At 40.3% G+C, this 27,968-nt stretch overlaps 4 protein-coding genes across 4 annotated transcripts in view; 2 read left to right on the top strand and 2 right to left on the bottom strand.

The window, feature by feature from the left end:
• The first annotated feature begins 51 nt into the window (after positions 1-51).
• On the top strand, positions 52-1,780 carry LOC105386961. The gene is made up of 4 exons (XM_038113538.2): positions 52-246; positions 543-767; positions 1,007-1,129; positions 1,480-1,780. Exons 1-4 carry the CDS (start codon positions 156-158, stop codon positions 1,743-1,745), a joined length of 705 nt encoding a protein of 234 aa, XP_037969466.2. The 5' UTR covers positions 52-155; the 3' UTR covers positions 1,746-1,780.
• LOC105386860 (aarF domain-containing kinase 1) lies at positions 1,776-7,643 on the bottom strand. Its single transcript, XM_011557542.3, has 6 exons — positions 7,103-7,643; positions 6,606-7,016; positions 6,276-6,449; positions 5,595-5,795; positions 3,151-3,357; positions 1,776-2,632 (listed from the first exon to the last, which is right to left on the bottom strand). Exons 1-6 carry the CDS (start codon positions 7,508-7,510, stop codon positions 2,459-2,461), a joined length of 1,575 nt encoding a protein of 524 aa, XP_011555844.3. The 5' UTR covers positions 7,511-7,643; the 3' UTR covers positions 1,776-2,458.
• A 315-nt stretch (positions 7,644-7,958) lies between these two features.
• On the top strand, positions 7,959-10,270 carry LOC105386767 (60S ribosomal protein L18a). Its single transcript, NM_001305478.1, is given in 4 exon segments — positions 7,959-7,981; positions 8,637-8,813; positions 9,358-9,537; positions 10,087-10,270. Coding segments are annotated over 4 exon segments (534 nt in total). The 5' UTR covers positions 7,959-7,963; the 3' UTR covers positions 10,246-10,270.
• A 6,286-nt stretch (positions 10,271-16,556) lies between these two features.
• LOC105393274 (endoribonuclease Dicer) overlaps positions 16,557-27,968 on the bottom strand; it is a 39,384-nt gene continuing 27,972 nt past the window's right edge. The window contains exons 28-34 of the mRNA XM_048629346.1: positions 27,528-27,722; positions 26,327-26,431; positions 25,877-26,032; positions 25,233-25,444; positions 23,401-23,554; positions 22,144-22,328; positions 16,557-18,470 (exon numbers count right to left, since the gene is read on the bottom strand). Coding sequence (XP_048485303.1) covers positions 18,314-18,470; positions 22,144-22,328; positions 23,401-23,554; positions 25,233-25,444; positions 25,877-26,032; positions 26,327-26,431; positions 27,528-27,722 — 1,164 coding nt within the window. The 3' untranslated portion in view covers positions 16,557-18,313. The remainder of the gene's footprint in view (positions 18,471-22,143; positions 22,329-23,400; positions 23,555-25,232; positions 25,445-25,876; positions 26,033-26,326; positions 26,432-27,527; positions 27,723-27,968) is intronic.

Raw genomic sequence — 27,968 nt, 5'->3', positions numbered from 1 at the left:
CATAGAAATATTATTATTTTATTATTCTATGCTTCACCTATCATAATAACATGGTGACATGATAAACAATCAGATGTTATTTGTAAGAACTTGATAAATATGCAATTAATTTAAAATACCATTTAAATCTTCCGTGCTGAGATGAATGCATTAATATGTCGCTGCCTAAATTAATAAAAAGTTCGCTTCATTTCTTCAAGAAGCAAATCATCACTTTCTTAGTTATTCGTCGCCATGACCTGGGAAGTTAGTATTCAATTTTCTAATTTAGCGTTTACACAAGAACTAAAGTTAAATGTAGGTGTTACGATCATAATATTAAATTCAGACTCACCCATGTGGTATCAGTACAAATTTCTCGTGTTTTGTATGAATAGGATTTAGAAGTATTACTTGCTCTTACCTCTCTCAAACTTACACAGTATCATCTATACCTACCTTAGATAAGTACCTACCAATAATTTCGAAGGTTTCTTACCCAGTTTATTGTAGATAATATGTTTGAATGAATTAATTAAACCTAATTACGCCATCACAATCAGTGGCAGCAGAGTCCCTCCGCTACATCTCAGTGCGTCCGATGTCCTCAATATCGATGCTTCGGTACAAAGTGTGGCACCTCCTCGACTTGCCCGACTTCTGCGACGAGCGGATCATTCTGAAGAACCACAAGGAAGTGGAGATTCCACTCACGGAGCTGCTGAGAGGAAATAGTCCACAAAGTCCGTATATTCTGGAGGTCTGGCCGCCGGAGAAGCAGTATTCTTGTTAGTACCCGATTATATGTATTACCTTATACTTAGGTATATCAACCTACAACATTTGGAAATTCGCAAAAAAATATATCCATATACATAGTAAAAAGTTACGAGGCCATCAACGTTTCTATGGAGGGGCAAAAAAACTCGTAGAACAAAACATTCAGAATAACCCCTCAATCACTGCTTTTCAACTTAGTATACGCCACTTTTGCAACACCCTGTACATAACTGCGAGATGGTTCCAGTTGCCATGGTAACCAACACGGCCACCACCAGCAACATGCTCCTGGGCGCGCCCGACGCCGATACCAGTAACAACACCGAGCAAGCGCCAGAGAAGGGAGAGCGGGAGTGCACGAGGTCTCTTGGTAAGATTCACCTTACAACATAAGTAACAGCGGAGTAGGCATGCAGAGACTATGGATCTCCACATACCACAATCTTGACACACTTCTTTCGCTTCCTCTACATTCTTAAGTAAACGCTCGTCGGTTTTGGGGTTAAGTATGTCGTTGATTTGGTCAACATACTGACCCTATGCCCTATAATTCGACTTATAAATAGGTAGGTACTCAAGCAGGTCTTGTGCTAATGTATTTACATCTATTACCTACGGAGTGGGTAGAGGTAAATAGGTGCTTTCCCGATGTAGTATCGAGAGGGTTTCGATTCGTAAACAATTTAGATATCCTTCCACAATCTTATGCTACATTTCCAGGTTACAAGCGGGACTTGAAAGATTTCTCGCTACAGCGAAACTACTTCGAAAGCAAGACCACGATTAATAACATTCTTCACTCGGACGGTTTGGACTATCGCCCCTCTGACCTTTCCTTCAGAAAGACCACCTCTACAGCCATGTTCAAACTACACGGCCGCAAGAGCAAAGACAATCTCACCAACGTCTTAATAAAAATACAAAATGATTTAGCTAACTTGAGCACTAAAATGAACTATTTAGAGACGAGATTGCCTGACCAGTGAATGTTGTTCTGTGTCCAATAAAACAAAAAGTTGAAGATGTTGTTTTTATTTCGTATTTCATTAGAAAATTATTTAATACCTATCTGCTACGTACGTAAAAACATTTCATCAAAACGTTGTCAACAATAATTAATTACCTTGATTTATGTATTAAAAATATACTTTCATCTCAATATATTAGAGTGCAAGGGATATTATAATTATCTAACATTGATTGGTTTGCAACAAATATACACAACATAATTTCCTACTGTACAGATAGCTTACACATAGTCAGTTTGAGGTAATATTGGACTGGACTAGAGATTATGGTACTAGTCAATACCATCAGACAAATTTTAATGTCCAATCTAGTTACATTATCATAATTTTACTAAAATATCAATAACCATATTAAACAACATTTATAGCACCTTAAGTAGGTACCCTCTTTGTTACTAAAGAAGTAAAAATTTAGGCACTAACGTTAGCTTTTTGTATAGACAACACATTGATACTAAAACTACATATTTCATAGATACAACCATTTTCACCGTTATTTATACCTATCGACATTGCAGAATAATTTAAGGGAAATAAATACCTTAATCATAGTCCTATAAAAATATGCGTAGTTATTGACTGAATACAACTGTACTTAGATTCTAAATGCAATTAAATGGAAGCTAAAATATTGTACGTACGAATAAAATTACCTAGTATAAAAGTGCGTTCTACAGAATGACTCTTCCCTTAGCATCCGTTTGAAATGTTGGCTTTGTAGTTTCATTTGGTTTCTCCTGGATTGTTTTCACTATTCCTAGATACACTCCGTATATGTAGAGCATGAATATGGACATGGTGTAGTTGACGCTCAGTAGCCAGCGCCGCCACAATGAATTTTGTTGCTGAAAAGAAACAAATAAAATAATATTAATACAGTACACAACTGCATAAAAACAGGATACAGCTAACACAAGGGGGACATCAGCCATTATAGTATGCGTATAATAAAATTATCAAAAATGTGTCACAAACGCTTTCTAATAAACCCGAAACTACAACAAGATTATAAACTTAATTTAGTGTGGTGTAGGAACTAATTACTCAACTCATGAATTTCTATTCTGAAGGCACAAAATTAAATTTTTAGCAACGTCAGTATAAGGGCGCCTTCAAATTAGTCGCTAGTTGTCGCGCGGAAGCAGGGCGGCTGCAGCGCTGCAGTCAAAATCCATATAAATTTTGTAATTTAAAAGTTGCGCGACTGCAGCGCCTCAGCAATTAGCGACTAATTTGAAGGCGCCCTAAATTTTGCCAATAGAAAATTTGATTAACTGCTTAAGTTTTTGTACCTTCAGAATCAACTTACAACACTACTATCCATGACACAATGTGTAAAAGTAATAATATACATATCCCTCACCTTATACTCCAAGTTATAAATACTCTTCATGCAGCACTTGGACATGACCTGGAAGCCGACCATGTGCTCCCTCGTGCCGAGCGCGTGCTCGATGCTGCGGATGAGGTCGTTGGTCTTCAGCACCAGCAGCGCCTGCCGGTCCACTGTTTCCAGGCACTCGGTCACGTAGTGAAGGAAGTGGGGCAGCTCGTCTTGGAATTGGGATTTCTGCGGGTTTTGAATGTATGGATGAGTCTTGGAATTGCGATTTCGGGGGTTTTGGAATTCATGGGTGAGATATTGAAAGTGTCGGCCAGTCGCTTTTTGGGAGGGGTATTAGGAGGGGATTTTGGGAATAAAAAGTAGGTTAAGAAACGAATTAAATCTACTAATGGTTTTGCGCTTACCAATAGGTACATTTGGCCAGTGGTACAACTTTAAATGCTAGAACGCTCCAAAGACTAGAATATTATTTGAACCGGCCAAGCTAACCAAACATTTTTAAGAATGGGGTCTTTTGAAAATAATATGGTTACAGTGTCATTTTAATAATAGGGAATATGCAAGTGGTTCAAATAAAGGTCAAATATTATTTATAATAAACTTTGTTGTTTCATAACTACGACTCCATCATTATTTTTGATTATAATTTATTTTTGAGCAAGTAAATGAAGTTGAAAAGTACAAAAAAACTTCGGTAAATTCTAACTTCCGAGAAACGTCACCCATTTTCTTAGGGCGGATGTGACGTCATAATTCTTTATATATCAATCTCAGAATAATAACTTCTTTGCGTTTGTGTATAGTTAAATAAATGTCAAGTGTAAACAAAGAAATGTTAATGTCACCGAGTATTTGTGATGCTCGTTGTGATCAGATACGATGGATCACATAAAAATTCTTCCAATACGAGTAGATCCTAGCCTCCTATAACCTCTCCACTTCTTGTTTGATATGCTTGTTTGTTTGCAAAGTTTAGGACTTTTTATATTTTTTGTTGGTAGTGTATGGGCTGCCACTAGTTGTTCTATTGTAATGAGGCGTAAACAGCCATTCGCTAGTCAACGAGCCACTCAAATATGCTCCATATTGCAACACAGTAAAATTAAATTTGTATTGTAAGTATTATGACATGAACATGACACAAGTTGCTCTTTCTACTTTTCGGTTATAATGGCAGTCGTTAGTATATTTCAAAAGTTGTTATTTTTTTCTAAATTAAGTTATGGAAGAATTCTCGTAATCAGAAGAACTGGATACATTAAATTTATTACGCAGTATGAACGAGTAAACTGTGGCCAGCTGCGGAAAAGGACAGCAAAGACTATTGAAAAGTCGAGAGCCGTGTGCCCAAATATTAGGGAATATGCATATATTTTTATACTCTTATTCGATAGTTTAGATAAGGGGGTTTAGACCTTTAAGATATGCACAATGGTTCCATTCAAGAGAGCCAGGTGCAGGTTCTTACACCCCCACAGATAATAGAATAGAATGACCCACTAACCCTAGTCTCTCTTACTGAGAACCAAAGTTACAGTAAGTAGGTACTTACATACAATACAAATATTACTTTATATTCATATTGCCATAATAGCGTAATATTGTGTACAAAGGTCCTCTGGTTTGCGCGCTCCCATTTCAAAAGAGCTACTAGCAGCTATTTACGAGCTCCCATTACAAAACAGCCACTGGTCACACTTTATTACCATTACAAAACGGCCACTGATCACACTTTATACACTTCCTTTTTCGTTTGTTACCATGACAACATTGGTTTGTTGAAAATACAAAAGTACTCTGTGATTACTTGATTAGGTAAAAAATCTATGCCGACTGACGGGACTCATTATTCTGAGCCGTGAAATTAAACGATTATGACGTCACGACAGCCCGCCATCCTGACGGGAATTTCAAAGTGGTCGTGATGGTTGTAATTTTTTAACTTTCTTTAAAATACCTTAAATAACTTATTTTGGCGTTGAATTTTTTTTTACTTTAATAAAGTGATGTAAAACTATCCAATAAAAGTATAAAAAAAAATTACGCATATTCCCTATTAAATATACATTCACTTTCAGCTTTCTATTTGAGTGTAAGAAAAAGGCAATAAATGTTAGATAGCAATAATATTCCGAAAGTTATTGCCTTTTCACAAGCAGACACTAATTTAAAGCGCACATAAAACCAACGAACTGTGTATTACTGTAGAATAGTATTCTTATTCGTGATTTGTTATTTAAGCGACAAGTAAAATATAAATTTAACCAGAAATATATTTCTGATAGAACTTTTCTGATTTTAAGATATATAAGATACATATTTAACATAGATCTATAGGAGGGTTTTTGTATAATAAAACCGTATAATAAAATCCTGCACCTGTAAATACCTTAAATGCCCAGATTTTCATTGGTACATTTAAAATTTCCGCTTGATAATTTTGCGTATATGCTTTTACTCACCTCACTGGAAGTGGGCTTGGTGCGGTCGATGCCCTTGAGGATGCTCTCCCAAGGCCGGCCGGTGACCATGCACGCGAACAGGATGTACAACTCCTTGCGGATGCCCAGCTGCTCCGCGTGCACAGACATCTCCTCCTTGTCCCGGGATATGATGGACAGCCATAGCTTGGAGTAGTGGTAGCGGAACTTTTCAGTTAAGTTCTGGAATAATAGGTAGGTAGTTCAATAGTTAGGTATATCTTATAAATTACAGAACATACTTTCAAATTATGTAATCTTTTATCATATTTAGTATATGTAAACCTGACACAATAATAGGTAATTTGAATTCAAGTATGTACGTATGTATCTAACTACCAATACCAACCAAAGTTGTTACAGGCAAATTTGAAATGTTTGTTCTATGTAGGAAGTATTGAATGGTAATGTATACTATTCATCCTGCATACTAAACAGACAAAATTGAGGTATATATAGCAACATAACCTTGATTTCCTTTGAATACCAACTAAATTATTATCTATCTGTTGTGTAGTACAATATTAATATAATAATAATGAATCCTGAACTGTGGATTTTGCTAAATTGTTAGTGATGATGTTAATGAACTGTAATTAAATACCTAATAAATAATCATAATAGATAGATAAATACATAACACTTGTGTGTTGTACAACTTACAGCATACAAACCATGGTCCAGCAGCGTGACAGTGACATGCTTGTCTCCGGGCTCCTTCCTCACAAGGATGTTGCCGGGGTGTGGGTCACTGTGCAGAAATCCTTCCACAAAGATCATGTGCGAAAATAGATCGCCTATTTTACGACACAGGTCAAAGGGCTCTATTTTGTGATGCTGTAAATAGAAAGTAATATTCTCAATATTTATTCATATTAATATTGAATTGGATTTTTTTTGGTGTGGTTGGCAAAGCAGTATTGTCATAGCCCTATGTTGAGCAGCTGGCTTTACTGGGTCATGAGGATAATGAATGTAGTCTTCTATACTCACTTTTACATATTCAATATCATTAACCTGCCCTCCGTGGCAGTACTCCATTACAAGAACCCTTTTAGTAGAATAGTCCCAGTAGATCTTGGGCACTTTTAACCAAGAATAGTTCTTGAACATATCAGCAACCCTTTCAGCATTCTGTCCTTCTTGAATAAAATCTATTTCTTTCTGAATATTCTTTTTGGTTTCATCCACTAGCCATTGCATTTGGAATTCAGGGAAGACTTTGGACATAACATTTATAATAACTTCCATACATTTCATATCAGTTTTGATGGTTTTATCTAGAAAGAAGTGTTGTACTTTGACTGCCACTTCCGTGCCATCTTTTAGTTTGGCTTTATGGACCTGAGCCAGTGATGCGGTGCCGAGAGGTTCGGTCTCAAATTCATCAAACAATTCTTCTGGCTGTAACAAGAAAAAGTTATTTAGAAACATAAGGAGGAAGTGACTCTTTGCAGCTTAAGTCAACTACTTATTTTACATCAACTTACATCCTTTTTGAGGTCCTCTCGAATAACTTTGTATAATTCATCCAAGGTGTTCTGAGGGGCATCTTTATGCAACACACGCATCGTCATCACATATTCACTAGGTAACAAGTAGTCCAAAGCGCCGATATGTTGACCAACTTTTATATACACTCCTTTATTTGTTTTACATAGTTTGAGCAATTTCTCCGCGCCAATTTGGTGTGCTTGTTTTTTTAACTCTATGTATTCTTTGGAAGTTTTGTCCCACTCCTTGCTATACAGCATGGATTTGTACGTCCTCCCAATATCGATAGCTGTAATAGCAGCTCTGGAGACTCGCGTGATAGCAATATCATCACTGTACACTATTGCACCACTTCCTAAAGCTACACTCCCGTACAGTCCGTATCGTATTACTCGACCAAACATTTTGATTTGTTGATATATTCAATATCGACTTCAAGTCATAATATGTATTAACAAAAACGTTAAATAAAGTTAAAATTAAATAATTTTATTTGACGCGGCACCTTCGCCTTGCTCTTGAAATCAAATGAATTATGAAATTAAAATGACATGTCAATGACATTGACAGCTGATTTCTATGCTCAATGCTTATGTCAAAAACAGCAGACGTAAAACCAATTATACTATAGTAGTCTTTGCGTAAAACCACATGCCATAATGCCATATGGATATGCCACGGACGGACTCACAATCAACGTTTAAAAAACCGCGCTGATTGTCCGCGTTCATATCGTATTCACAGATTATATTTGACGGAAATTTTATTTTCAAATGGCAACATTGAAACCACCATCTTTCTTTTTGCTTAGTGTTCCGTTTCCGTTGACGGATTCTTTTCAGTAAAATCCTCCGAAAATGAAGGCTAAAGGAGAGGTAAGATTTAAGAAAAAATACAATAAATAAATGAAATAACTTCACAAACCACGCTGAACAAGGAATTAGTGATAGCTGTGAAGTGGTAGTGCAATATTAAGTGTTTTATCATGGAACTGTGCAGTGCTTGGTTTGTTCATCTACACGTTGCCGCTACCTTCCCAACGTGATAATAATTTCATGATAAATGCCATTTACACTATTGTGCTCAGTAGGGAATGCTGTGGCTATTCATTAATATTATAAACGCATAGTTAAAATATTGTAGGAAGCTACAATACCATGCTAACTTGCAAGCGCTTACATTTTAGGTTAGGTCATGTTGTGATCTACAAATCATGGTTTTTGCCTCTATTACAACGATTCTAGGTAACAATAAATTGTGTGCACGTTTGTTATTACTATTGTCAGTATTGTGACTTCGATGGATTCGATAAAATGAAGTTTGTAAACAATCTTGATTTCTTTTTGGAGGTCCACACTACTCAGGTTTGGTACCTACTCTACAATGTGACATGAAATGTTTTGGCGATTGCATTTTAGGTTGTTAAGATCTAAAATTCTGCTTATTCGGTTAACATTCAGCTGTAGGCAGGTAGACAGCATCTTCTCTGATCCTTATCCATATGCTAAACCCATAACATGTCTATTTCAGCTGAAGGAGTATGAGGTGATCGGGCGCAAGCTGGCCTCCGAGGCCGAGCCCAAGCCTCCCCTATACAAGATGAGGATCTTCTCTCCTGACCCCATCGTCGCCAAGTCCCGTTTCTGGTACTTCTTGAGACAACTGAAGAAGTTCAAGAAGACCACCGGAGAGATTGTCTCTATCAGGGTAAGTTGTTTACGTTATGTTTTTAATATTTATGGTATACCTAGGGAAATTATGATTACTTTGAAGCTGTGTACTTACATCTTCTGTTGCTTGTGGACCGCAGTTCAGTGCTCCTATTGTGGCAACTGGCAACCAATACACTTTAGTCTTTTTCGGAATCTTGCACTGTTTTTACTCTGGAAACTGTATATTTATTATTTTGTATAAAAAGTCAGAGCAATGAGAAATTTCGAAACTGTATCCCAGTCTGAACTCTTGTGAATGGGTGTCGGACAGCTGATATATCTACATAAATACATAGATAGATAGATAATAAATATAAATATCAACAACCAAGACCCGAGAACAAATATCTGTGTTTAAACAAATATCTGCCCCAGCTGGTTATCGAACCCGGGACCTTCGGCTCAGTAGTCAGGGTCACTAACCACTACGCCATTCGGTAGTGTAAGTTACTAAGTAGGTATTAAGATTATTTAAGTACCTATATCCAATCTTCATCCATGACCACCAGCATCTAACACACACTCTAAATCAATTTCAGGAAATCCCAGAGAAGAGCCCGATCAAGATCAAGAACTTCGGCATCTGGCTGCGCTACGAGTCGCGGTCGGGAGTACACAACATGTACCGTGAATACCGTGACCTGAGCGTGGGCGGCGCCGTCACACAGTGCTACCGCGACATGGGCGCGCGACACAGGGCTCGCGCTCACTCTATTCACGTAAGTTCATTTTTTGATTTGACCTTTCTTACTTTTTGGTTTTTACCGCTTTACCATGCCATGAGGGGTCAGAAAGCCTTGTGTTATTCTAGAACCTATTGCTTGCAAGTATAATCAAGTGGGTAGGATCTCACAGTGGATTTGTTGAACCCTGCAGTAGTTCATTTCAACAACAAATATAGGTATTTGTTACTTATAAATTGTTGACTAATATCTCCTGATTTCCTGATACAATATTGATTTCATTGTGAGCATGCCTAACTGAACGTGTGAAATAAACTAAATTGCAGCCAGATTAAACAAACCCCTGAAATCAAAAGAGCCATACTGTATGTGTTTGTGTGTGTGTAGTTCCTCTGTTAGTCTATATTTTTGTGCAAACATATAATAAAAATATGTAATGTTACTTTATAAACAAAGGGGTTTTCAACCATCCTAATAACCTATCCCCCAGTCAGAGTGAAGGCACAACACTTCAATCCCCACAATAACCATATCTTTCACCTGCCTGATACCACCAATATTAACGTCCACAAAATCCGTCCGCAGATCATCAAAGTGGAGGTGATCAAGGCGTCCGCGTGCCGCAGGCCGCAGGTCAAGCAGTTCCACAACAGCACCATCCGCTTCCCGCTGCCCAAGCGCGTCCACCACCACAAGAGACTCAACAAGTTCGCGTACAAGCGGCCCAGCACCTACTTCCTGTAGTTTTATTGTACGCCTAATGTAATAAAAGCCATGTGACGTGGAACTTTGTAGTTTTATTATGTTAGTGTGAGGCCACGTTAGTGCTTTGCGTTGCGTCCCATAAAGTAAAGTAAAAAGTATTTATTACCATAAAACATGTTTTACAATGGTTTTATCTGCAAATTCCGCACTAGGCGAACCTGTATCGCGGAATTTATATAATGTTGAACATAACAAAGTAACACATTATTATTTTTTTAAATGAATAAAATAATTAACATTATATAATAAAACAACAATTTTAAACTTAAATTAATGCTTACTTAATTACAATTTTAGGAACATACTATTAACATTACATAGGAACGATTGATCAAATGTCAAAATGTATGGCAGCGACGTCGTAACGCACCAATGAGGTCTCGCCCTTAGGGTTTCTAATTTTGCCGGCATTAATCTAAGCCAACTTTTTCGATAACTCACTGAAATCAGATAATTATGATTTACCGTAAGCATTCAAATAATACATTTAGATTAATTTTACATACTTACCTAATATGAATTCATACGGTGCTACACATTGGCCCAGATTCAACCAAATTACAGTCAACGTTAGGCGGCCCCTAGACGATCATTTATATTGCCAATTATGCAATATAATTCATCTTCTAGGGTTAATATTGAAGATTGCGCAAACGTCATTTGGATTCAAAACTTATTGCACAATATTACCTAGACTAGACCTACAATAAAATTGTGCAAAAAGATTAAATTGCGGTTTGAATCCAAATGACGTTTGCGCAATCTTCAATAATAACCCTAAACGATGAATTAAGTATATTGCACAATTTCCAATATTGCGCAATATTTAGAACCTCTTTAGGCGGGCCCTAGACCTGCAATAATATTGTGCAATTAGATTGAATTGCGTTTTGTATCCAAATGACGTTTGCGCAATCTTCAATATTATGTAGTCTGAGCCTATCTGAAACCTAGTTAAACATTGTGAGATATGGCGTTTCGACTTTCTCCGTGTTCGGCATCATAAGGGTCACAGTGACAGTTAAATAAAGTCCGTTTTTCTCTCCACCTTTAATTTGCAAGGTGCGGGTGCCTATATAAATAGAGTGAGTCGCCCGCGCGCCTCAGTTGGTTTTTGATTTTTGAAGTGAACACTTCGGCAAAATGGCTCAATGTAGCCACGGTTCTCGTCGTCTTCGCTTCGACGGGGAAAAATATAATATTGAATTTGCGGAGTCCTCGCTGCCGGGAGCTGTAGCGTGATGCGGACCAGGCGGCGCGGGGTCTGCCGGCTGCTGCGCACGCAGCCATTGCTGAGGATTTCGCAACGAAGGTTTGAGTTGAATAGCCGTGAGTAAAATGCTATTATTTACTGCTTTTAAAAGCTCAGCCACTGGTCATAATGCTCCGGCGCTTGGGGTTTTTATCCCACGCAGTAGGGTCCGATTCAATAGTCGTGGTGATGATTGATCACATATTCCGGTCCTACTAGTGGCGCTTGAGCTAGATACTTACATTAATGACCGCTTTAAGTAAAGCATATGTTAATTTTATACAGGAAAAAATAATAAAAATATATTTTTCTACCCTCAATTTCTAATATTTTTAGAAAACAGTTGATAAAAACTTTGCTATTACAATAATGCACTTGATTATAGCTTATGTAAGGCTTTACAAACAGGAGCTTTCCAGGACCGTCATAGGATTTTTTACAGGAAGCACGTGGCTCCGAGTTTCAGTATGTTGGGACATTGTGGCATGTGCGGCGACTAATGTGATCCGCCGGTACCTACCCGCTGAGGGTAGGCAGGCCGATTCGGTGAAATTGAAGTTTCGTGTAACCTGCACCCGGCCCTGAGCTCCTGCGCTGGCCGCCGTCTTGTGGCACCTGCATCGCAGCGTACACCCGGCCCTGCGCTCCTGCGCTGGCCGCCGTCTCGTGCCACCTGCATCGCAGCGTACACCCGGTCCTGGCCCTGGCCACCGGTTTGTGGTACCTGCATCGCTGCATAGACCCAGCCATGCACTCCTGCCCTGGCGGCTGTACACCCGGTCCTGGCCCTGGCCACCGTTTTGTGCCACCTGCATCGCAGCGTACACCCGGTCCTGGCCCTGGCCACCGGTTTGTGCTACCTGCATCGCTGCATAGACCCAGCCATGCACTCCTGCCCTGGCGGCTGTGTTGTCCCACCTGCATCGCTGCGCACACCTGGCACTCCTGTTCTGGTTGCCAGATCCAAACGCCCCCTGTCTGGGAAGAGATTTTATGCTCAGCGGAACCGCCTGCACTATTGCTAGCACGGTCATCATCATCGTCAGCCATCATTATGAGTGACTTATTTAGAAGGTATCGAGTAACGTGCGCTATTCATCAGTGATTTTGGCATATGCAGACGAACGTTTACTGCCAAGGTTGGTCATGTTAGCCATACAAGGGCACACCAACGAAGCCTGAGTAACCACCTGCAGTCGCCGTAGCCGCATCGGCATGGCTGACGACAAATCGGGTAACGTGCACCGCTTCTAAAAGTGTTATAGCACTTCAATTTGATGCCTCCGCTGAGGTAGGGTATTCTATTAAAGCAGCTTTCTTCTGAACTGCCCAAAGTGACCTGTAGACTGCTCCTGGGGATAGTTGTGCAATCAATTTTTTATTTCAATGTCTCTGCTGAAGAAACTGTCTAATGCAGCTTTTGTTCTAAACTGCCTTAAGATCATTGGACTGCTCATGGGAATGGTGACGCACGGTAAGTAGGAGCGTTACTCTATACTGATGAGAAACGAACGAACGAGAGCTGTCGTGCAATCGGCACGTTTAATACATACAAACAGATAGAGCGGCTCGCGCCGCAGTGCACTGAAAGTTCGTTTTTCGTCATATAAAGTGACCCCCCAGACACTATCTTAAGTGTCATGACACATCGGCAGATTCCAGCTTTGAGTCTTTTCTTTTCTCGGCTGTGAGCAAAGTGAATCCCACCGGCGAGTGTTCAACCTAAAAGCACTGAGCTAATTCCTGATTTCGTGAAAGTCGCTGTTGCTATACCATACCGCTTCACAAGTTACCGAATTTATTATGATCCTACTGTCGGGTGATCATGATCGGAGTGTCATCGCGGTTTCTGAGTGGCACCATATTAGCTGTCTTCCTTATGTCCCAGTGGATTGTGAGTGTGTATCCGAGCTCTTTGTTGAAAAATGCGTGAACCTCCTACGCAGCAGCTGTCTACTAGTTGTGTATCGAATAAATCGAGTAACGGTGCTCTTGCACGAGACGACTACCTTTTGGTAAAATTATAACTTCCACTATTCTGGGAACATGCATATACCTACTGTGTACTGTGTATCACATCACGTGTAGCCGCAACCCTACTCAATGTACGGGGCTAGATAATAAACAATGGCAGTCGTCATTAAATTTCTATGAATTTCGAAGGTCATCATTTGGAGCACAATCCAAAGGGTGAAAGTACCTATTCATGCCTAAACGGCTTCTCTAATGAAAATGTATTTTTAATTCGATTCTGGCGCAAACGTTTCATAACTATTTTTCAACACTGTATCTGCTGAAACTACTTAGACTGACTGGTTAAGATGCAGACGTGCCGTTTTCACAATTCCATTTTGAGTAATCCTCAACTGTTTTATGGATCTTTCAGTTAGTTACGTAACTAGTTACCAAGTAAAATTACTTGTGTCATGCTCGCATCTCATTTAGGAGCTCTCTGGCCTCTAGCTGAAGGCTAAAACTGGTAATATATCTACTAAGCTAGTACAGAGTTATAACCGGGCAGCGGTGACATGGTAGCTGCTTGATTTATTAGAGTTTGCTGAAAACTTTCTAAATAAGTAATAATAAAATTATTAGTCATAATATTAACTCTTCGCAGTTCTTTCAGAATGCAATACCAGCTCGCTGAAGTAGGTAACCTTCCTTAGCTGGACAACAACAAGCCTTTTTGTTTTAAAGAGTGTCACAGTTATTCGCCGTTCCACTGTCATATCGATGTCCAAGGACTTTTTCTTGGGTATAGCTAACTACCTAAGTTTACCTATAGATAGCCGCAAGCTATCTGCTGTTGGCGAACTGTCAGTTCTGATTGATAAGTCAGGCTCGAGGTGGCTCGTCCAACTGTCCATGTTCCCGCCACCATGATTGTTGCTTCCACAGATTAGAGAGTCTATGTTGGCTGTCGTTGCATCAGGTCTGATCAGGTACAACTAACATCTTTACGTACCATCTTTATTTAATCGAGCTATTTTATTTTGTTTTATCTAGGTTGACTTAATGGTTTCAAAATCGAACCTACAACAATGTAAGTAGGTACCTACCTACGTACCTTTGAAGTTGCAACAAGGCGAAGCCTTAAGTTTTTGGCCGAGACCTGCCCTTAGTGTTGACGAACATACCTAAAGGTGACCTTGTTAATGTTTTTCATATGAAGTACTGAACATTTTACTTATCCTGGTGGCATGACTGATCATTTACTTACCCAGCTAAGACATGTTAGCCGGGTTTCATTTGTCAACTATTACAATTGTTATTGTCGTGTTAATCAATCTTTATTAATTGATGTCATCTACCAAGGAATGCTGCCAGAGCTCATAATATTCACACATGATGATACAGAATGATAGTAGCCCACAAAATCGGTGCAAAGGCTTATAAAATAACTTTCCTTCCTAGTAGGACTGCACAGGAACTCGTTAACCGCCGATTTAGTTAGAATACAAAATTAGACTGTGTGTTACTTGTCAATCTAGAATATGAATATAGTGACCTGCATCATGTTTTGAAAAACTGAATACTTAGTTATCCGCCAGTGTCACAGCCTTCATCTAATCTTTTCCAGTAGCTGATGAGGCTGAGATATTTAGTAAAATTATCTTCCCTTCAAGCACCACTCCTCGTTCCAAGGACTAGATGCCGCGCCAGGTGTTGCAGGCCGTGTCGTCGTACAGGGCTGACTGAGCAGGTCCTCGAGGCTCCAGGGTCGGCTGCTGCATTTCTGAGGTCAGTCCAGAATTACATACCCTAGTCAGCATGTGCTGACCTGAGCCCCAGCGGCCTGGATCGATATTCTACATTTTACAGCTTTTAAATATTGTTGCAAAGTATTTCACTGGTTCCATCCATTCGGCTAGTGTATGTTAAAAATATTGCCTTGACAATAACAAGATTTTGATCAATAATTACTTATAAGTATTGCTTTCGAAGAGGCACTGTGTGTATCCATATGTATAAATACCTACCTATATGTATAGGTACATACCTTCCATAACTTTCTGACAAGTCAGGAATAATAAGGAAGTACTTAAGTCTTATGTATACTTATACCTTTCTTTTTAGTATATCTATTACCTAGAAATCTATGCATTATAAATTTATAGATTCAAATATTTATCTACTGATATACACATCAGTAGCTTATGGGTCACAGTTGGTTTTCTCTCCACCATGCGATAATAAACACATCTCACAATGTTTAACTAGGTTTCAGATAGGCTCAGACTACATAATAGACGCATTTTTCCTGAAATAAAAATGACATATTATGTATCTAGCCTATCTGAAACCTAGTCATTTCTGCATGGTGATATTACAACTGAGGCGCGCGGGCGACTCACTCTATTTATATAGGCACCCGCACCTTGCAAATTAAAGGTGGAGAGAAAAACGGACTTTATTTAACTGTCACTGTGACCCTTATGATGCCGAACACGGAGAAAGTCGAAACGCCATATCTCACAATGTTTAACTAGGTTTCAGATAGGCTAGATACATAATATGTCATTTTTATTTCAGGAAAAATGCGTCTATTAACTCTAGACCATGAATTATATTGCGCAATATAATTGTTCGCCTAGGGGCCGCCTTACAGAGAGTTTTAAGATGCTATTCTGGTTTGTGGAGTTGGTGCGTTCAGACCCCTTAGTATTAATTTTCATGTTGAACGTGACGTGAAAGTACTCGATGAATTTTGTAGGGAAATTTTAGTTCTGCTACCGACCGCCAGGGGCGCTGTTCATATTTTCATACAAAATTACTCGATGAACTATACTACACGTTCACGATGAAAATTCTTGCTAAGGGGTCTGAATCGCACGATGACTGAGAAGTAGTTCCATGCATTATGATGCGCCACTGCACTGGCATCCCTGGAAGATCAACCAGCGATATAACTACCCTCTCCAAATATATGCGACCGAGAAGCCTAACCGTGATTTTGTTACGTTAGCAGCCTAAATGTAATTACTGCAGGTATAAAAATATATAAAATATATGGCGAACGTAAATAAAACACTGAACATGCAAGACTAGGTAGATAGGTATATTTTTATTTATAAAATCATTTTAACATAAAAATAATAATTTCATTATAAAATAGGTATAAACCAATCGGTGAACTCCGTTTACTTGGTCCACGGTTTTTAAAACACAACATTTATAATTTATAAACCTTATTTTAGAAGGGCTTCCGCTGCGTTTAGCGGTCATCGGGACGTGGTTTTGTTTTCTATCTAAAAAGTACAAATTTTATCATTATTATTTTCGATCATATTTGTTTTATGTAGGTAGGTACTTACCCAAATTAAGAAAACTTAACTTAAAAATACTCAAAATTCAATAAATGGCACAGATTTTTTTAAGTTAAATAAAAAAAGTTCCACAATGACAGATTGTAAAGGCTAACCTGCGCCGAGACAGTAGAAAAAAATCGAAACCACGACCACATAACTGGGTGTCCGCTTAACGCAGTTTCAGCAATAATAGTTAGTTAGGTATGCTACAGTTAATCCTACGACGTACATAACTTATTTAGGCATAGTTATCTTTTTCCTTAACAATAATTTGGCTATCAGCAAATATTGTATAAAAACACATATATTATACTTACTTACATATAAATAAGGACTATTAGGAAATTCATTAATTAGGTATCAAATATTAAACTATACTTTAATGAAGAATTAGATACCTATAAGATCTGCTACTGTCTTAAAAGGATTTGTTCATACAAATGCAATTTCAGTCAAGGGTAGCCCCATTACATAGAGTTACAGTTAAAAAAGAGCTACATTATGTATGTAAGTATCATTAACATCAAGAGGTTGACTCAGCCACGAGAACTGAATAATAACTAGTTAGTAGGTACCAATAGAAAATAAATTAAAATTATTGGCTGATGTTATTATAGTGCAATGATTGGCTGCGTCTCGCTCCTTTGGTGATTAATCAATCTGCATGCGGAATCCGAGTTTTTACACAGTTCGAACATTTAAAATTAAACTTAAACCTGTATGCCGCCAGTACATAGGTACTTACTTAATACAAACGGATGGAATGCCTTTGCGACTTACTCGTTATAGTTATCTCGTTCACTTAACGCTGCTCGAACTAATAAAACCTTTTGTGATATTTTTATACTTGAATTATTTCAATGGCTACTATACAATTACTGCCAGTTTCAATAACTCTATCTACCGATGACTGGTAGTTACTTTCATACGATTTTGACAGGTTGTAACTTATGTGTCTCTTATGTGTCAAAGTAGTATGAAAGTAACTACCAGTCATCGGTAGATAGTTATTGAAACTGGCAGCAGAACGATTCAGTTCAATAGTCATCCACTCAGTCACTAGTAGGTAGTCACTACTCAGTAGTGGCTATTTAAGACTAAAAAATAACATATAAAATATAAATAGTGGTTTCAATAAAAGTAAATAACATAGGAACCTTTGAGGTTTTAGTAAAATATTTCGTAAAAATGCCTACCTATATCTATAAGACAGGACATCACATATATCTAAGTACGTATGTAAATAAATTATATACTAACATTGACATAAGTAAATATACGGTGGTCAACTCTTCGACATGGGTATATGAGAAACAGATCCAACCCGAGTACAAATATCTGTCTTATATAAACAAATATCTGCCCCGGCCGGGGATCGAACCCGGGACCTTCGTCAGGGTCACTAACCACAACACCATGCGCTTGTCAAATTCAGACCTATAAATATAAAATTGACATTAAGGATGATATTCCAATGGTCCGGTGTTTAAAGAGCCAACACTTTCAAGGCTAGTTTGGCGGCGGCTCGCTTCGCTTGGCTCTTGTTGTTGCCGACCCCGTGGACGGTTGTCAGTACTCCGTTCTTTGATATCGTGACTGGCACCATGATTTTGGGCATATCCGTGTTCATCACTATTGGCGTTCTGTGGATAAGAAAAACTTGTTAGTAGACAAGGGCGTACCCAGGTAGGGGCAGGGGGGGGCAGCTGCCCCCCCCTAGAAGATAAAATAAACGTAAATTTTCCTGCCAAGTCGGAATTAAAATGTGTTATCTACTCTTACCTACCTACCTATTTTGTTTTGTATCTTAATCAACCTAATTAAGGTCAACTGGGGTTACGTTGTATTTTTAGATCACTAAAAGTTTTCGGAATAATGGGAGCAAAGGTATGAAAAATTTAATGTAAAAGTGAGATATTTACTTTAAGAAACTAACGACTATTGAACAACTATTTCTTAACAAATTTAAAGCATTTATTTCTTTGCTGGCATCTTATAAAAGTTTCTTATTTAGTGTCTTAAAAAAATCGTGATTTTGAACGCATTTTCCAGGTTTGAGGCAAATGTGTTTTTAGTATGTAACTATTTAATAGGTAAGCTTTCCGTGAAATAATTATAAACAAACAAAAAACCCGACTGCACACTAAAAAGATGAAAACAAGCCCCAATGTTAATGGAAAGTATCGCAGGCGGGGACCAGCAGAGGGTTCACGATTTAGCTGAATGTGACTTAGATAGGTGTACCTTGTGTGGCGGTCAAGTTGGTCCCCGCCTGCGATACTTTCCATTAACATTGGGGCTTGTTTTCATCTTTTTAGCGTGCAGCGGGTTTTTTATTTGTAACTTTTTAGTTGTTTTTATTTTATGAAATTGTATGTTAGTAGTCACGTTATAGTTTATTAACATTTTTTATTTCAATAATTTTGATTTTGTGATTTAAATACCTACAATATGCATATTTTTGTAATGTGCTAATCAAGCCCTTTCATTTGATACCCCACACGGCATAGTTGGAAAAATATTATTTTTTCGATCATCACTTTATGTCCTCTAGAGGGCGCTTTATACATTTTAATATAACGTCACATAGCCTATAACCATCGCGCAATCAATACGCTTCTAACGATACCTCATACATCAAAATCTATCAAGCCGTTTAGGCTACAGGAGGGAACAAAGAAACAGACATACATACATACATACATACAAACATACAATCGAAAAACATTACCCTCCTCCTTCGGCAGTCGGGTAAAAAATAAGAAACTTTATCCAGTTTATTTTTTGTGCAATAGTATGGCAGTTAATTTAGCCAAAAGAAACTATTGACGAATTTTTTTTTTTTTTTTTTTAATTTTGTCTAATTTTCATGGACGCATTTTCTCCATGATAAATCCTAATAACATTTTTATCAAAAAAGAACTACCTAAGTACTCCTGTAAAGTGAGTAAGAATGTAGATTTAATAGTGGTGAGTGACAGTTGTGAATAAAATAAAGTAACATCCTCTCATTTATATTCTTTAGAAAAATAGTAAGATTGGATCAAATACGGGTATTAAACTTAGATATCAATTAAAATATGTGCATGGCAAAACCCATACTCTTCAATAAGTTTAGTGTTCATAAATAGTAAAAATCCTTATCGAGCTGGTTTCAGTGATCGTAGCTGATCACTGAGGTTAACACATGGCACGGTCAAATGGTTTCAAACCACACCGATTTCAAATGGTTCTTTTCTGGACGCTTCCGTGCTTTGGATGGCACGTTAAGCCGTGGGTCCCGGTTGCTGCTTCGGCCGTAGTTGTTAAGCCTAGTCAGAGGCCTTCGGGCAGTTTGAAAAAATCTGACAGTCGTGTTGTACATTTACACTTACCCGACAACTTTAGTGCATTGTACTCAATAAAAAACGGCGATACAAATTTACAGCGAAAAAAGCGGGTGACTACAGTCGTGAGCATAATTATTTATGTATTAGAAGGTTGACGATTTCTGTTTTGAGGCAATGCGTTGCAACAATAGCAATAGCCCCATTACGCCTAACGCATTTACCCCAAGACTTTTATCAAACATAAAAAAATTTACATCATTAATTCATCAAATAAAGCTATTTCATTGAAAATTTGTGTCTATATAATTAGCCCAATGACTATTGTTTAGAATACCTACTGAATAAAATCAATTGATAAAGAAAACTTTAGATTCACATTTTCAATCACCTGTTACATTTTTTTGAAAGTTTGGTACTACTTTAAAAAAAATGTGAAAATCACAAAATGACTGAATACTTGGATAATATTATGTTGACTACAACACCATCTGTCTGCAGTTCATGTAAAGTATTTAGTTTAAGCCACCGTAACTAGATGGCATTTTTCAATATTGATAAAGCCGTTTTCAAATAGGATCGAAAAGATTAATTTGGCCCGTAGACGCAATTGGTCTAGTTGACCTTAATAAAAGACAATTTTCATGATTTTTGTTTCAATATACCCAACCGACCATCATCTCAAGAGCTGCCCCCCCCTAGCTGAAATCCTGGGTACGCCCTTGTTAGTAGACGAACTAACGGAGGACTCTGAAAGGAGATTCCTACAGTGACGAAAGAACTGGATGAAACTTTATACTAAAGAAAAACGGGAGCTGTCGTGCAACGAGAGACGTTTACTTCGGGCGAGGAAAAACGACCAATGAGACAATAATTCCAGAATGGTTGGTATTGCGTATCTACTGTTATATCCGCTATATTATTGGGGCATAAATTTCGTGAGGAGTAAAGTTGCTTAGAATGACGTTACATTCACATTCCTGAACCTCCTGCAGCTTGACTGGTAGAGAATGCTCTTAGCATTAAGTCCACCTGATTGTTGTTTTTCGCGTTTGCCCATAAAGTTGGATTTTTGAGTTAGGTAATTATTGTACTAAAGGCGCGATATGTCTGTGTATAACAATAGGCGCTCACCCGATCTTCGGACAAGCGTGCACATTCTCGTGCAACAAGCGCACGGGCTGCTTGGGTATGTTGTTGGAGAAGGCGTCCACCTCGCGCCACATGACGCGGTAGAACACGCTCCACACCGCCGCGAGGCTGCCCCCGCTGTCCAGGCATACCGCGCCGGCTAGCGACACTGTCTGTGTCATAAAAGTAGAAAAAAAAACGGAAGGAATCTCACTAACTATATAAAAAGCGAATTCATTGTTGCTACGAGCCCGACATACACACATTCACACTCAAAGTAAGACAATCCGCCGCCGCGCGCCAATCACGTCGCACCTACGCACCCACACACTTTCATGTCGCCGCCATTGCTGTGCCTCATTTTTTAGTTTGCGAGATTCCTTCCGTCTTTTTTTCTACTTCCGTGGTATGTGTATAACAATAGACCCTCACCCGATCTTCGGACAGGCGTGCACATTCTCGTGCAACAAGCGCACGGGCTGCTTGGGTATGTTGTTGGAGAAGGCGTCCACCTCGCGCCACATGACGCGGTAGAACACGCTCCACACCGCCGCGAGGCTGCCCCCGCTGTCCAGGCATACCGCGCCGGCTAGCGACACTGTCTGTGTCATAAAAGTAGAAAAAAAACGGAAGGAATCTCACTAACTAAAAAGCGATTTCATTGTTGCTACGAGCCCGACATACATCCGCCGCCGCGCGCCAATCACGTCGCACCTACGCACCCACACACTTTCATGTCGCCGCCATTGCTGTGCCTAATTTTTTACCCGACTGCCGAAGGAGGAGGGTAATGTTTTTTAGTTTGCGAGATTCCTTCCGTCTTTTTTTCTACTTCCATGGTATAACAATAGACCCTCACCCGATCTTCGGACAGGCGTGCACATTCTCGTGCAACAAGCGCACGGGCTGCTTGGGTATGTTGTTGGAGAAGGCGTCCACCTCGCGCCACATGACGCGGTAGAACACGCTCCACACCGCCGCGAGGCTGCCCCCGCTGTCTAGGTAGATCGCGCCGGCTAGGGATTCGAAGATGTCGCTCAGCACCTGAGGTTGAAATATATTAGTGTTAATATAAAATCATTCGTGAATACTTAAGCCAGAAAATGCTCTAGCACAAGTCCAATGTTAGCTCTCAAAGTCGATGTCAGCTCCCGTATCGACAAGGCTAAAGGCGCATTTGCGTGTCTGCGCTCCGTATGGCAGTCAAAACACCTCTCTCGTAGAGTGAAACTCAAAATATTCAACACCAACGTGAAATCTGTACTGCTATACGGATGCGAAACCTGGAAGACTACGAAGACCCTAACACAGAAGCTTCAAGTATTCATCAACCGCTGCCTCCGACAGATCCTGAAGATCTTCTGGCCCAACACGATATCGAATGTAGACCTCTGGAAGAGATGCCACGAAGATCCTGTTGGTTTGCAAATAAAACGGCGCAAATGGAGTTGGATCGGCCATACCCTGCGTAGAGACCAAAATCACATTCCAAGACAGGCTCTTGACTGGAATCCGCAGGGCAAGCGTAAGCGAGGCCGCCCTAAACAAACATGGCGCCGTTCAATCGATGCGGAGATGCAGGACGCGGAGATGACGTGGTCCGAGGTGAAGCTCGCTGCCGTCGACAGACAGAGATGGAGAACCGTTGTGTCTGCCCTTTGCCCCACGGGGGGGTCATAGGACGCCAAGAAGAAGAAGAAGACAAGTCCAATAATCAACAAGAAACCAGTGTGCGAATCACGATTGTCGACTTTAGTCGATAGAATTTATCAAATCATTTATTAAATAAAATACAAAATTCATTAAACATAAAATCCACCCTAGCTTCGTCGATAGTAATTCGATAGGCAAGTCACTGAAATTTGTATACGTTTTATTAGTTTCTAACGTTACCGACAGGGGCGCTGATCAAGATGTCATACAATTTGCTTTCTAATTACGCTATTTACTTTTGAGTCGACAATAGTCGTGATTCGCAACCAACGCGCTGAAGACACGCCACCTAGCAGTAAGTAGCTGTACGAGCTTCTCGCTATACAAATTGGCGATTGCGATTTAAATTCTCGATAGGTATTAAAACTTCCACTTGAGCTACAGTACAGTCGCGGACACATACCTTGGGCACCTCGACGTACTGCGCGATGTGGCACTCGTCCTCGTCGATGAGGTAGAGCACGTCCTCCACTATCTCGTGGCCGCGCTGCTGCTGGTGCTCCACGAACGACATGATCGCCTGGTCCAGGAGAGAGTTCAGCTGGTAGCAGATGTACCTGGCAGAGATAGATTAAGATAAGGATTAAGAGGTGGTGAGTAACACGGCAGTTTCGTTCTCTTTCGTTAAATTATTGGTTTGTGAGAACGAAACATATAAAGGGTGTTGCAAAAAGGGTATACTAAGCCGAAACCTACATGTGCAGCATGGTATATCTAAGCCTGAAACAGAAATCAGAATTTGAAAATTCGCGAAAAAAAATATTATTTTCCATAGAAACTTTGTTGGTCACGTGACTTTTTACTATAAGTAGTTTTTTTTTTCGCGAATTTCCGAATTCTGATTTCAGTTTCGGGCTTAGATATACCATGCTGCACATGTAGGTTTCGGCTTAGTATACCAATTTTGCAACACCCTGTACATACTATACTAACACATAGGTATAAAAATGGCGGTCTTATCGCTTAATGAGATTTTTTGATGACAGCCTTTGGGTGGAAAGATAAGAATTTCATGATCGAGATTTATCTTATAAAGATATGGCTTGGTAGGTGGTAGAAAGGTGGTGGGTATACGAGTGACACGCCTTTTTCTAAAGAAAGTCATAACCCTTTTTTGTTTGCAATGAAGTACTAGACTCGCAAGGAGTGCTATTGAAAATGACTGGCTACTAGGACGGGCTTCTTTGGATTATATTATGGACCATTTATGCCATCGCTCTTACAGTGAACGAAATATCTTAAAGAAACCTGTACATCTTGAAAAGCTAGAGGTATTTGTCGGATTGGATAGGTCGAGGAGTGTTGAGGCGTCAAACAGTGTACGACTGATTGAATAATTTATCTTGATAATAGAGAAACATATCGACTACGGTCTAACTATCACACAAACAATTCAACTAACTTGTGCAGCCCCAACTTGACGACATAAGCCACGAAGGTGACATTATTCACTAGCGCTGATCTCAGGTCCGTGAGCTCGCCCGGCCGCAGCGCCCGGCAGTGCTCGAAGCAGTGAGCAGTGATGAGGAGCTCTAGGTCCGCGTCGCCCAGGAACTCGAGCCGTCGTGAAAGGATTAGCCTGTCAGTTGCTGATTGCCCAGGGTTCGCCGGACGTATATATAAAGTTACAGGTGATAAGTCACTCAAGGAGGATGCTTTCGTGAGCCCTGTGTATGATGACTTACTTATATTACCTCCTAAGGCTGTTTTTAACAGCGTGCGGATTTGATCACGCGTGGAATATGCACTCGAGTCGCGGGATAATGGCGTGCAGTCCCACGTGCGTAATCAAATCCGCATGCCTAACAGCCTAAGGCATTGCTATAGTTACGCCGTTTTATCTCAATAAACAGGTCAACTAACTTGTGCAGCCCCAACTTGACGACATACGCCGCGAAGGTGACATTATTCACTAGGGCAGATCTCAGGTCCGTGAGCTCGTCCGGCCGCAGCGCCCGGCAGTGCTCGAAGCAGTGCGCCGTGATGTCTTACTTATATTACTTCCTAAGACATTTCTATAGTTACGATGTTTACTGTTGGTTTCTCAATAAATATGCGGAATATAAGCACGCCACGATAGATCGGCTACGGTCTAGCTATCACACAAACAAGTCAACTAACTTTTGCAGCCCCAATTTGACGACATAGGCCGCGAAGGTGTCTTATATTACCACCTAAGACATAACTATAGTTACGCTGTATTATCTCAATAAACAACTCAACAAGTGAACTAACTTGTGCAGCCCCAACTTGACGACATAGGCCGCGAAGGTGACATTATTCACCAGCGCTGATCTCAGGTCCGTGAGCTCGCCCGGCCGCAGCGCCCGGCAGTGCTCGAAGCAGTGCGCCGTGATGAGGAGGTCTAGGACCGCGTCGCCCAGGAACTCGAGCCGCTCGTAGGAGCGAGTGTGGCGGTTGCGGATGTAGGACGGGTGTGAGAGGGCCTGCGGAGGTGAGGTGGGGTTAATAATGTGAAGTTGGTGATATTTGCCAAATGTCTGAAACACTTGATAATGTTCAGATGGCCTGACGGCTTTTGGAGCGCAGCTTGATAGAAATTGTATTCAGCATTGGATTGTCCAATGCTGAATAAAACTCAAATCAGACCAGCTTAAAAAAGCGTGCAGTACACAAGAATATGCTTAGTATATTTATTTGAAACCAAAGCAGATACATGTATAAAGCATCAATAATTCTTACTTATAAAATAACACAACACAGCCTGTATTCGTTGTAATATTCTGTTCAATTACTTTAACAACCAACTTTAGAACATCATAATATTTAGGTAAGTATAATAAGACGGAATCCATCATAACAATCATCTAATCGCGTCAAACGTGTAACACAAACTTTTCATTAAAAAAACAACTTACTTCTAGCAAAAACGTGGGATCCCTGAACGTATAGTTGAGTTTCCTCTCGATGTCGACCCTGCAGTTGTTGAGCAGGTAGTCGATGTCGTCCACCTGTATCTTGCCCATGCTCAGCGCTGTCGGCACTGGCTTGTGGAGGTACTCCTTGAAGTTATCCTGCAATTAGAAACAAATACTAATATATGTATTATGTGGGGACATTTATCGCACGGCTATCCGACCCCAAGCTGACGGGTCCTGTAATATGGGTATCGCACAGCTGATACATCTACACAGATGCATAGATAGCTGATACGTATTAAACACACATGACACCCAAGACCCGAGTGCAAATATCAGTCTTCAAACAAATATCTACCCCGGCCGGGGATCGAACCCTGGACCTTCCACCACTACTAACCACTACACCATTCGGTCGTCTAATGACTTGATACTTGAGTTTTGTTTTACCTGTGCCGGCAGTATGCGGAACCACTCCAGAACCTTGACCGCGCCGAGGATCCCTGAGCTGAGCAAGTAGGTCCCTATCAGGGCTTCCACGCAGTCCGCTATCGTCTGCAAACAAAACAATGGATGTTATACAGGGTGTTGCAAAAGTGATACCGCGTCTCAGCTCGTTATTTAAAATGACTTTTGTGTCACGACTTTTTAAAAGTTGGTAGATGAGTTACTGGAAACAATGAATCGGAAAACGTGAGCCCTTCAGCCCGCTGTGATATTCAGTAGTGGTTTGATGACGAAGGTCAAATACAGAGTCTTGTGCTTCTTTAAGTCTCCAATGTCCAGCAGCAGTGTCTGATTACAGTCTAATTATGATGATGTTACCTTATCCCTAACGGTGGAGGCGTCATATATACGCCTGCATGCTGCATGGCGCCTTACGGCGACTGAACAACTTTAATGCACGTTCCACCAATCACGTTTTTATCGCGAGTCGCAACATAGTAACGTTAAAATACACCAATAACGGTGCCGTGGATGTGATGTCATGTTTAATATGCTGGATATAGTACGGTCAGGTGCAGAGAAACCTGACCCCCTCTCATAGTAACAATGCTTCTGCTTTCTCTGCCCCTTACTGTACCTACTGGGCGTTAGCTGGTAATATATTGTTCAAGTGCCTCTCTCACCTTATCTCTAGCAACAGTGGCAGCAACATACGCCTGCATGGCGGCCTGCGGTGCGTGCGGCGGCTCGGGCTCCCCCTGCCCGCTGGAGCTGTCGGCCAGCCGCGCCGCCGCCGGTATGTCTGAACACCCGTGTATGTGTATGTATAAACCCTTTTAATGCACGTTCCACCAGCCATTACTTTATCGCCGTGAAGTGCCATGCAGCGGATTTAGTTCTGTAACGTCTGAAAATCACGCTTAAAACGCTGGATATTTCGATCATAAGCTGCTCTGACCTTATCCTCGGCGACTCAGTTCTGTGGCGTCTAGAAATCATGCTTAAAACGCTGGATATTTCGATCATAAGCTGCTCTGACCTTATCCCTGGCGACTCAGTTCTGTGGCGTCTGGAAATCATGGTTAAAATGCTGAATATTTCGATCATAAGCTGCTCTGACCTTATCCCTGACGACTCAGTTCTGTGGCGTCTAGAAATCATGCTTAAAATGCTGGTCTAAATTTCGATGATAAGCTTCTCTCACCTTATCCCTAGCAACAGTGGCGGCGACATACGCCTGCATGGCGGCCTGCGGGGCGTGCGGCGGCTCGGGCTCCACCTGCCCACTGGAGCTGTCTGCCAGCCGCGCCGCCATCGCCGCCCGGCTGTCGGCGGAGAGGCAGCCCGACAGCATCTCCGGGCGGGAGAACTCCACGCCGATCAGGATTGTGGGGCGGATCTGGTGACGGAAGATGGAAGTAGTGGTTAGCTTAGGTTTGATTGACTACTACTTAGGCCGGGTTTTTTTATCTGTATAAGTATAACTGCCAGTTTCAATATTCTATGTATCGATAGCTGATACATAGACCTATTGACTTTCATACGATTTTAACACAAAAAAGTTGCAAAAAAGTTACATTCTGTCAAAATAGTATGAAAGTAACTTGGGAAACTGGCAGTTCCCAGAGGCAGATTTTGCAGTTTC

Source organism: Plutella xylostella, chromosome 23 (genome assembly GCF_932276165.1).
Source record: "Plutella xylostella chromosome 23, ilPluXylo3.1, whole genome shotgun sequence".
NCBI classification, from domain to species: Eukaryota; Metazoa; Arthropoda; class Insecta; order Lepidoptera; family Plutellidae; genus Plutella; species Plutella xylostella.
Note: the sequence above shows the minus strand (reverse complement) of the source record. Positions and strands in the feature narration are given on the sequence as shown.

What these genes read in the sequence shown, in the direction of transcription:
- LOC105386860 (XM_011557542.3), bottom strand. Translation starts at nt 7,510, where the DNA reads ATGTTTGGTCGAGTAATACGATACGGACTGTACGGGAGTGTAGCTTTA. An exon ending in ATGATATTGAATATGTAAAA is followed by an intron (nt 6,450 to 6,605) that starts GTGAGTATAGAA and finishes TTCTATTTACAG; the next exon opens with CATCACAAAATAGAGCCCTT. An exon ending in CCAAGCCCACTTCCAGTGAG is followed by an intron (nt 3,358 to 5,594) that starts GTGAGTAAAAGC and finishes CAAAACCCGCAG; the next exon opens with AAATCCCAATTCCAAGACGA.
- LOC105386961 (XM_038113538.2), top strand. Translation starts at nt 156, where the DNA reads ATGTCGCTGCCTAAATTAATAAAAAGTTCGCTTCATTTCTTCAAGAAG. An exon ending in TCGTCGCCATGACCTGGGAA is followed by an intron (nt 247 to 542) that starts GTTAGTATTCAA and finishes CATCACAATCAG; the next exon opens with TGGCAGCAGAGTCCCTCCGC. An exon ending in GGAGTGCACGAGGTCTCTTG is followed by an intron (nt 1,130 to 1,479) that starts GTAAGATTCACC and finishes CTACATTTCCAG; the next exon opens with GTTACAAGCGGGACTTGAAA.